Source organism: Sinocyclocheilus rhinocerous, unplaced genomic scaffold (genome assembly GCF_001515625.1).
Source record: "Sinocyclocheilus rhinocerous isolate Xijiao unplaced genomic scaffold, SAMN03320098_v1.1 scaffold2613, whole genome shotgun sequence".
NCBI lineage: Eukaryota > Metazoa > Chordata > Actinopteri > Cypriniformes > Cyprinidae > Sinocyclocheilus > Sinocyclocheilus rhinocerous.
The window spans coordinates 261918-273715 of record NW_015650705.1 but is presented as its reverse complement, the minus strand read 5'-3'; the positions used below and the strand labels follow the sequence as shown (position 1 = coordinate 273715).

General features: G+C 37.2%; 1 protein-coding gene across 1 annotated transcript in view; it reads left to right on the top strand.

The window, feature by feature from the left end:
* Positions 1-1023: 1023 nt before the first annotated feature.
* LOC107712425 (disks large-associated protein 2-like) overlaps positions 1024-11798 on the top strand; it is a 51766-nt gene continuing 40991 nt past the window's right edge. The window contains exons 1-2 of the mRNA XM_016517669.1: positions 1024-1156; positions 1738-1792. Coding sequence (XP_016373155.1) covers positions 1139-1156; positions 1738-1792 — 73 coding nt within the window. The 5' untranslated portion in view covers positions 1024-1138. The remainder of the gene's footprint in view (positions 1157-1737; positions 1793-11798) is intronic.

Genomic DNA, 11798 nt, shown 5'->3' with positions numbered 1-11798 from the left:
AACATCAGATCATGCACAGACTATCCTGTCTCTTTGAATTTAAATCTATATTTATTCACACCGGCTCTTGAAAACCTCTATGCGAACACACTTGCCCGAAAAAGTGCGGGGGACGAATTTACGTGATATTAAAAGTGTGTGTGCTCATCTCTTTCTACCAGTTACACTCTTCTTCTCTCTCTCTCTCATTACACCCCTTTACCCACTCCACAACTTTTTAGACTTACACCTCTTTCTTTACCCCTCCCCCAATTTTTTTTGCATATTCTTTCTTGCTCTTTATATATTTTCCCTTTATAGTATAAGCAATTATGATAAATGTGTAAACAGTTAGAAAAAGTAGTGAGTGTAAAGACCATCGACTCCACCGGGCAGGGACACCGGCAAAGAATAAGTATTGCTTTTTATTTCTCCTCTTTACTTGTTACGCATCGCTTTGGATAAAAGCGTCTGATAAATGACTAAATAAAAAAAATAAAAAATAAAAAAACAGTGTTTCCTTTGTTATGTGTGTTATTAAGCGAGCAGTTATTAGTTTGGAGCCAATTGAAAATATACCATGTGCATTTGATGATATGACAAATCATGAGTTTCATGCAGTGTTTTGAGAAAATTATTCACATGATTTGCAGTTTGTATGAAATGAATGAAAACTTACAATCTGTTTAGGGCAATTACGTAGTGTCCTATCTATCTATCTATCTATCTATCATCTATCTATCTATCTATCTATCTATCTATCTATCTATCTATCTATGGCTCCCCCTAGTGGACGAAGCGCCTCAAAAGTTGTCAAGTTATTTAATGCAACGACGCTTTATTTGAATGTCTCTCCACCATGTCCACTTTCTGTCTTCATAAGCTTAATTTTGTTTCTTTAATCAGATGAAGAAATAAGTAGTGATAACGCAGTTTATGTAATAAGAGAAGCAGCAGTGCGTTATAGGCGCGAGCGGAGCGTCCAGGCGCATCATGCGGAGGGTCTGCGGGGTTTCTGCTGATGCGAGCGCACTGCAGCTGAACACGTGCGTATATTAAAACCATGGACTACTGATACACACCTGGCCGTTCCTGTGTGCTTACGAACACCATCCGCATTCACACGAAGGACTGAAGCGATGCCACGAGCCTCTGGAGAATGTCAGCCCTGAAAAAGGTATTGCAGCGGGTGTTGATGGAAATAAAAGAGTGTCTTCTAATCATCAATACAAGTGTTCCGCTCGACTGACCTATAGCCAATTCAAGAGCGTTTGAACTTAGTGGATGGAAATGATTCACGTGTCATTGAAAAGACCACAGGCGATTCTGCTGTCATAAATGGTCTTAATTAATTTTTTTAAGCCACCTGCTTTTGCCAGTGCTAAACAGTGATGACGTCATGTGTAGCTCACATAGGCTATTATAAACTCAATGCTTCGTGAGATATTAGAATAAGTTTAGAATAGTAATTATATTTGTATGCCGGGGGTTGAGCAGTTAAAGATCTCCATGTGGATTGTGGAGGAGTATGTGATTTTTTTTATTTGTATTATTATTTTATTTATTTTTTGGCACATGCAACCGTCAGGAGGTCGATGAGTCCATTAAGTTGAGTTAGCATGACCCCTGTCCTGTCACAGTGAAATGGTTTATCTCATCTGTTCATCCTCTTCTCTCCACTCACTGATTGTCTCGTTCTCTGTGTGTGAAATTTACTCCATTGTACTATTTCCATCTTCATTTCTCCATCTGCCACAGGTGTTACCATGGATACTGCAGACACATTGCTGCCTTTTCCTTGACAAGAGTCCAGGTAAGAGACAGGATGTGATATTTTGGGCATTTTCCCACATCTTAAAGGGTTAGTTCACCCAAAATTGAAAATTAGGCTGCATTTTACTCAGCCCCGAGGCATCCTAGGTGTATATGACTTTCTTCTTTCAGACGAATCCAGTCGGAGTTAGATTAAAAATTGTCTTTGATCTTTCAAGCTCTATCATTGCAGTCAGCGGGTGTTGCATTGCTTCAGTCCAAAAGAACTTAAATAAAAATCGCCCATCCATAAAAAAAGTGTCTCGCACGGCTCCAGGGGGTGAACAAAGGCCTTTTGTAGCGAATCGATGCTTTTTTGTAAGAAAAATATTTTATTTAAGTTCTTTTGGACTGAAGCAATGCAACACCCGCTGAGTGTCATTAAACAGCTTGAAAGTTCAAAGACAATTTTTTATATAACTCCGACTGGATTCGTCTGAAAGAAGAAAGTCATATACACCTAGGATGCCTCGGGGGTGAGTAAAACGCAGCCTATTTTTCATTTTTGGGTGAACTAACCCTTTAACTCCAGGCTAAGAGAGCTGTGCAGTGATTTGTGGATTTAAAGGGATAGTTCACCCCAAAAATGAAAATTCTGTCATAATTTACTTACCATCATGTCGTTCCAAACCATTGTGACTTACAAAAGGAAAGGTTTCAAAGGCTTTAAAGAAGTTTTTTGTTCATACACAAAGTGGCTGTCAAGCTCCAAAATGACAAAAAAAAGTAGTCAATAGGACTGAGCATAAGATACTTACTGTATTAAAAAAAAAAAAAAATAAATCACACATTTGAACAGCTTTATCCACTGACGAAAGAAAGTCACATGACCAACTTCAGCAGACTTAAAATGAAGAAATAAAGGGGGAAGAAATGACTGCAGAATTTGAATGTTTGGGTGAACTCTTCCTTTAAATTTATTCTGTGTTGGGTAAGTTAGTTTAAACTTACTTTTAAAAAGCCCAAACCATCAAAGAATCACTCAGAGAGAAGTCATTTTGTTTTTCCTGTAGTGTTCCTTTCCATGCCATTTACTTAATTATTCATTATAAAGTTCAACTGTGATGATTGTCTTGTGTTTGGAAGTGAATGTCTTTGCCGTAATGAACCATTTGTGTTACATCAGAAACATCAAACTGGACTTTCTATTGCATTCATGCAGTGCTGGCAAATACATTCTTCGTTACTTGTTAGATGTATATGCTTTTTGGATCTGAAAGAGAAAATATGCTATTTTGAATATCAAGGCACAACTTTTGTGAGTTCTTGGGACGCCCTGTGTTAACCCACCCTTTCTGTCAGTGTTCAAAGAATCTCAAGGTTGCTGATGAACCACCCCATACAATTTTTTACATTCCAAAATCAAGGCACAACTTTTGTGAGTTCTTGGGACGCCCTGTGTTAACCCACCCCTTTCTGTCAGTGTTCAAAGAATCTCAAGGTTGCTGATGAACCACCCCATACAATTTTTTACATTCCAAAGCCCACATATGATTGATGGCAAGCTGTCCAGCCGACCGTGTATCAGCCCACAAAGTCCTGCATGGCTGTAGTTTACTTCAATGTACCAGTGAATATTTTGAGAGCCCTGCTGCTGTTTCTATGGAGACGAGGGAGGCTGATGTCATTGGAGGTTATCCTGAACATGCTCAGATCTGTTTGTTGGAGCCAGTATCTGATGCTGATTATGCATTCAGCGGTATACAAACCATCAATATTCATAAACTAAATCCAGGAACAATCCGTTGTGAAAGCATTCAGACTGATTTCTAATAGCGCTCTTTAATCAGTTCATTCATTTCTATGAAGAGGAGTGCAGAGAATATCTCAGAATGCGACAGTTCACCTTTTCTAATTCATTCATCATGGCTCAGCATTTTCCTGAGGTCATGGCTGACAGCGCATGTTAATGCTGTTTGAAAGGACATTTCAAATCAACATCTGACTCATTAAAATCACGTTGTTAAGTTCAGTGCAATACAGAAAAGAACGGAACTATGTCATAATTTTGCTAACTCATCTGATTGATTTGGTTTCATTCTTGAATTGTTTTTTTTGTTGTTTTTTTCATTTCCGAGGCATTTCTTCGTCAGGCAAGATTGTGACAGTTTGTTGTTTCCAGATATTTTGGGTTGTGACTTGTCTCATTCATCTCAATGGCAGTTGCTTAGTTAGTGCAGGACTCTTGTAGACGGACAGACAGATAAGCGGGATGGGGCAGCAATGAGGGTGCTTATGAATCAAAATCGGCAGTATCCAGGTTGTGTACTTCCAGTGCTTTCTCAAGTTATATTCGAACTTTGTCTGTGGTTGGATTGGTGTAAATGTCATGTGACATTGTTCTGGAATTGGCTTTATTCACCACCAGAGGGAGACATGTAACTGTCTTTCACACAGAACAGTATATGAAAGGAACCAGTGCTTGTGATTTGCTGCAGTTCCTCTATTCTATTCTATTCTATTCTATTCTTATAATCACACATTTTGCTTATTTTTCTAATGATTAACAATTGGTGTTTTCTGTAACTGTAAGGACATATATTTAATTTAATCTGCACTACTGATGTTTTATTTTCGTTAGAAAATTAAATCATTAAAATAAAATATTTAATTCAACAATTAAATAAAATATTTTCATGACTCCCAGTAGAGTAGGACAGTTTTTTTTGTGTGTGTAAAGCAGCTTCACAGTAATATACAGGAAAATACCAGAATCAATAGCTATGTTTCCATCCACCAAATTTTATACAAATTTTGGGATATTGCATAAAATATGCTGGATGGAAACATCAAGATGTGCAGAAATTCTAAAACAATATATATATATATATATATCGGACTGAGCGCATACGTTTTTAGCACATTTTTGCGTTTAGAATTTCATGTGACTTTGCTTCAACAAATCATGTGATTGGATAACGGATCTAAACAGCGCATTGATGTCATCGCGCACCGTATTTGCAAATGTTTTATGTGATATTCAAATTTTGCATATAACTTAAATTTGCAGCTTTGGATGGAAACATGATGCAAACTTATTCAAATATGAGACAAATTCCAATTCTGCTTTAAAGCACCTCTAAAAAGACAATAATGCCTGACCTTGATGAACGAAACAGAAGAAATTAATCGGACAGAGAAGATTTCGATGTCAGAGAAGTTGGAGCCCCAGAGCTACACCTACCTATTACCTAATCGCCACAGACCAATGGTAGTTCAAAGGTGTTTACCAGCCAGAGCAAGCTGTTTCAAACTCCCCAAACAAAATTTGTTTTGGTCTGACTTTGTTCAAAAAGATGTCACACCAGCATATCAGGGCTTAAGTTACCTTAAATGTGCAGTATGTAATATAGACAGACAATGGTTGAAATGGGTACTGCAGTCCAAATTCAAAATATTGGACAGAGTTGTTTCTCCCATCCTGACGCGATGCTCAAACGGGTTGCCAGATTGAGGACATGCAACAGAAACAAGCGCAATTGACAATGGAAGGTGACGAGCCTTACACTGTAAGTTGTTGAGTTAATTTATCCTCGTTTTAATTTGCCTCTGGTCCCTTTTAGGCTTTTTAGGTATAATCTGCGATCTCTTCCATGGCTGCAATATGATATACTTTCCGCTAACTGGCAACCCGGAGTGTCAAAATACTATTGGGTAAGTTGGCAGTAGGTCGGAATCACACAGACCAAAACAAAAACAGACATTCCGACACAAAATACACATTTCAAAGTAGAATAACTGGCTGTAGCATTGTTTTGAAGGGAAACGAGTCATTTAGAATGTTTCCTAATATATCTGCAAACGTATTATGGCATTTTTATGCTTTAGTACAGTCAAAAAATGACATACAGCACCAATGCCGCCCACACTACTGGGAGTGGCGTTAAGATGAATAGTAGCTTGCTTTCCTCTCAGTACCAAAATAAACACAGCAAAAATGACAGCTGTGAGAAAACAAAAGTTAAAGCATATGATCATAGCGATGTGGATATGTTTGCCGGAGCTCTCCGGCACTCCAGTCAAGTCACGTCACTTTATTTATTTACGTATTCACTTATATAATAGATGCCACAATTGAACTAAAACATAGGAATGAGTTCGTAATTCCTGGCCACATTATTTTTTCTTCCACATGTCATGTGTGGGATTCTGTACATACAGTATGTGGGCACTGAGGAATGGTTGTATACCTGGTTGCTACAATAATTAGTGATGTTGCGTAGAATTTGAACTAGCTAGCTAGCATTTAACAAGGACAGCTCTAAATGGCAAGTCACCCAATGTCAAAACAGAGAAACTTCAAACTGTGGACTCGTGCCAAAAGGAGCAGAAATGAAACGTAATCTTAGCTTATAACATTTGTACAGTGGTTGCTGGTAACTATGGGGGATTCCTTTGAAACATCAGATTCATCCACACAGAAGAGCACAGCTTATGTAAGAGAACTATAGGTTACTCCAGCTAACATACAATTTTATGTTTCAACCACAGTTGGCAATAGAAAGGCCAAGGTTCTTGTACTGCAGCTGTAAAATGTTATTTTATTAATCAAATTCACAAAATGCTGTGTTACTATGCAACAAAACAATCCGCTATGATAAATGAGCAGTGAAGTTGTGTTTTATACACACACTATATTGTGTATTTTAGCACAGCTGGAAAGCTGTATTGACCACTCAAAAATGGTACTATTATTAACTGCATTTTTTTTCTATATAAAATAATTCTAGAAAATTATGTATTGTTGTGTATGTGTGAATCACACTGGCATCCAAGATGAATTTCCCTCTGGGAAATGCAATAATGTATTTCAGTTATTTAGTCTGAACTTTGACTTTTTTTAATGTTTGTTTAGTTTAATGTGATGTATTCAAAAATGCTGTAGGTGTAAATCCCATTATTTATTTTGGATTACGAGATTCTGTTACTGTCAGACTGACTGCAATGTTCAATGTTAAAAAAAAATTGGTGTTAAAACAGTTTTCACTCGGAAATTGCTTGTAAATTTCACAGTAATTACAAAGAGATTTTGAAGTAGAAATTTTATTTTATTTTAAAATGTACTGCAATAACCTTTGTTTTATTTACAACTTCAAATGCAATATAATAATGTAACATAATGTGATTATATAAAATATAATGCATATTTAAAAAAGACATAACAATAAACATTAAGATCCACTGAAGTAACTAAACTAACTCATAGTAAGTAAATTAAATTAAACATTGACTTACCAAATGTTTTTCATTTTATCTTTAGTGGATATTTAACTTTCATGATATTTAGCATTAGTTTTTGGTCATACTTTTGGCTGTAACATCATTTTATTTTTTTAGTGTATCCATACACAGAGAGCAAAGCATTGGGCTTCCCCTGGAGCAAACAAAATGAGGTGCTCGGCGTGAATGCCAGCCCTAAAAAGAATCATGTCAGGCATTTCAAGAGTTTCAATTGGCTGAACTAAATGGGTTCAGGGACGAAGAGCCACCTGTAGTGGATCTCTCAGCTGTTCCCATAGTGACAGTGAAACTGCTGGTTTGAGGGGGATTCCTGAACCCCTGCAGCTGTTATCTTCCTCTGGGGATACCTGTGAGCCGCGGATGAATGGGCATTGGAGGACAAACATGCTGTGATCTTTGAAACTGGAATTGTGTGAAGTCATCAGTGTTCAGTTGAAGATGAATTAGATGAAGGTCTTGCGTAGCCAGGCGTTAAACTAATGGGATAAAGTCGGGTCCAGATTGCAGCTTTTTCTGCAGCTTACGTGACCATCTGACCGTCTAAAACTGTCTAAAACCACTGTTGTTTTTGCATGCCATTTCGAAGCGGGTTTATCTGAAATACTGTCTGATACCACAATAAGTTGTAATAGGCCTGTTGTTATCAAAAAATCTTTAAACGATTTGATGTCATTAACCGCAACAGCTGATCATAAAAGCTTCTTGCTTGCTGTATAGACCTTATGCATTAGAGCAACAAGTGCACAGCTATCTTTAGAATTTTTTTCTTGGAACTTCCGTTTTTTTTGTGGTACTGTTGAAGAGTAATTAGCTGGTGAGGTATTGTAGAGTTATTGAAAGTTATTATGTGCATTGTAATGTTCGAAGCGGAAGTCATGTCAAATGTCAGTAGACCGGGAAGTTTTTAAAACGAGTTGTTCATTCATAAATTCGTACGACCTTACCTTCACCAGGGCCGTCCTTATGGGGGTGCAACTGGTGCGGTCGCACCGGGCCCCGCAGCGAACGCACCCCCCCCTCCCAGGCCGCGGAAATCGATCTCGAATGGGCCGAGGGGGGCCCCGCTCCCTACCTCGCACTGGGCCCCGCGTCAGCTAAGGACGGCCCTGACCTTCACGCTGAAGATGTTAGGCACTAAAATTCACCACTTTTGAGATATTTATTGCATTTGTTTTTTTTTCATCAGTAAAGTTGTGTAGCTTATAATGAACAGCAGAAAGGCATCATGTGTTTCCTCCTTTGGGATAAAAATAAACTGGTCACGTTTTAGTGTCCCTCCTTATGTTATCTCTCGGCTTTCTTCCAGAGGTCGGTCAGGTGCTATTAATGGCTAACTAATGGTCATATGGTGCTGCACACTGATATTTGGCTTCTCTCCGTACTGTTCATACTAGGGCTGGGCAATATAGCAAATTAATATCACACTATTTTTCAGCCTTTTCGCCATTTTCTATATATCTCTACATTTATTAAATTAATTTTCAAAATAAAACAAACATCAGATTGAAAAGAAAAGATTATTTTAGTATGGTTTATCATATCATTTTGTCTTTCTACTTAAAAATTTCCTGTGTGTTTCTTGTCAATTCTTTATAATTATTTGCAACATTTACTAGACTGGCAATTTAAAAAAACGTTTGAAAGTATAGTGTTTCAGTGTATTTGTTCTGATATAGCTTCAAAGGATGATTTTTCTTTTTTTAATAAGAGGAGCTGTTGTTTCTATTAAACAGCCATCGTTGCCTAGTAAATGTTTAATGGCATAAACTAAAACACATAAAAAATCTAGATAAGAATAATCAAGGCATGTGTTCCCACATAGTTGTTCACTAAGTGAACACAATTAAACATAATTATTTAAAACATTTGTATATAAAAATGCCACATGGAGGCTTCTGTGAACATTTTTGAGCGATGACGCAAATAAATCAGATTCATTGAAATGTAAATCCATGGAAATGAATCAAATAACCAGCTCTAGTGACATTTTTGATATTGAAGCAAAATATGGAGAATTATTGTGAATTTTCGATATATTGCCTCTCAGTCCATACATATAACATACCTGTACATGTTATTTAAGTGTGTTAACTGTTGGAAAGTTTGTGGTTTTCATTTAGTAAATATTTTATCATTATTAGGGGCACCTGTTTGCACCATGATAGTTACCTAGTTGATAGAAGCAGACAAATCAACAAAAATTAGCAACATGCCTGTCAGAGAAGTGGCCTGCAGAGTACAGCATGTGCGGAGGTATTTTTGTGTGGATGACCTGTGTTTGAATTCGGCTTCTGACATTCCACACACACACACACACACACACACTTCTTCCCATTGGTTTTTGTCTCCATTTTCAATTTCTATTAATTAAAAGGCACCAGAGTGAAAACAGCCTTCACCTAATGCGTCCCTATTACCTGTCAGATATCACTGAAACAGGCATCTTGAGAAACCACACCTGTCTCTGTAAAATCCCTGGGCTCTGTAAACAGCACAAAAGTCTCACAGCGACATCGTACCAACTTGTACCAAACCATGGGTGGCGAATCGTACATTTTGCCTGATGTAAATACACAGTCCTTTTGTAATGCATCATTTTCATGTGCAGCATCTTCCATTAGACACATTCTACATGAGTAGGAGGGGCTTCAGTCAGACAGATCAACCAATCACAGGCTTCAACCAATATTTAATCAGGATCTTCAATCAATGATTTATTTCAGTTACAAATGTTTTTACCCATGTGCTGTACCTTTTGTAGGGCTTCACAATATATATATATATATATATATATATATATCCTGTAAAATAAAAATCCAGTTAACAGCACAACTGCACCCAATAATGATTTGAAATCAGGAAGGTGTACATGTTTGCAGTGTAAAAAAGTAGTCTTAATCAACTCACCCGTTACATAAATCATGAGAAAACATAGAAACCTTTCTCAATTCAGCGTACTGATGACTCGAGAACTTCGGTAACCATTAACCACTCAGCTGTTGACTACTACCATTAGATCACTGCTATATTCAGCACATATACACTGCTATGTTCAGCATAAGAAATCAAAAACATACTGTACATTTTGCCCATTTATGAAACCCTCGGCAGTTTGCATTTTCCAAAAGATACTGTTCTCAGTTCAGTGACTTAATAATCACACTATGTATTGCCATATCGCAATTTCGGTTTTAATTTTGATTAAACATGCAGCCCTAACATATTTGTATGCAATATGTTGTAATCGACCAATCAGAATCAAGTGTTCCAAAGAGAAACAAAATAATTATTTTAATTTGTGTCCATTGGAATTCCACTAAAGCAAGATCCAATAATGAGTTGTCCTTGAGCTGTGTATGGTAACAGCAAGTAGTTACCCAAAAGGCCCTGTTTTTGCCCTCTGCTGTGATTAAGATTCACCTTATTCAAATGGATGCAGCAACAAAATAATGAGCAGCCCGATAGATCTGCCCTGTGAATAAATGAAGCGAATCACATTGAAGGCGAGGCTGTCATGAGATGTCTCAAACACTCACACACAACCTACCAGTCAAGACAGTTTATTCATTTTAAATCATAAAGCAAAGAAAATGTGACACCATAAGGGCACTTTAACATTTATAATCCACCTTTTTGCTGCCTGTGAATGTGATCTTCATAAGGAGTATTAATGATATATTTGTCACAGTGGGAGTGTAAAAACACCCTTTAGGTAATGATGCTAATGAGTCTGAACCTTAGATGTTATGACAGTACTCAGCAACAGTCTCTTGGTTCAAACTCATGCTTTTGTTCCTTGAAAACAAACAGTAGAGGCCTGATTGAAGGTTATATTTAACCAAACTACAGACTTTGTTCATGTGAAGCACTCCAGTTACTCTAACAGTCAGTATATGCTATGAGTCTAAGCCAAGGAGAGTTGACAGGCGGTCGATTTGTTGTGTACGGTTTGGCTGCAATGGGCATTCAAAAGGCCAACGCTGTCTTATATACACTGTCATATATGACAGTGAGGAAACCTGGCATTCGGTGAACCAATAACATCTCTCAACAGTGTGTGACAAAGCTCCAATTTTGTTTTTTTTTACCAAACTTTGGAGGAATGTAATATGAAACTTACTTATAGCTTCATTGATTTCAATGTTGTTTCCAAACAAGGGTCAAAATATTCATTCCCAAAAACATTACCTAAGCTAAAAAATGCAATGTCTGAAGGTTTTATAAAAGTTGAACTTTTAACTTGAGTGCTGTGTGTTTTTTTTTATTAACGTGTGTCATGTCCTTCTAGCGCATGTTTAAATAGAAAAACAATGCAAATGAAACAATGTGTTCATGTGTAAATGGCCCCTAACACAGTAGTATACAGGGAAAGAGAGCAGAAGCTGTTTTTTTTTTTGGATGGATATCAATGGAGAGGCTTCAATACGCTGAATAAACTGCTTGTGTAGGAAAACAAGCTTATCATTTAATGAATTGACACTCGATCGGCTAATGTTCAACATGTTTGCCATTAAACATTTGCTTTGGATTGACCCATTTTACACCAGTTTACACCAAAAAAAAAAAAAAAGTTTTATAAGTGAAAGTCATGAACAATTTTGCATTAGATAGGATTCAGTTTACGGCACTTCTCATTCATTTTTAGAATATCGGCAAACAGTGATGTCGCACAACTCTGACAGAAATTCAGTGACATCAAGGCTGCGATGTGATTGGTTATCAAGGCACACATAATCCAGGTTGACTGTTGCGATTTGGTAGAGCTT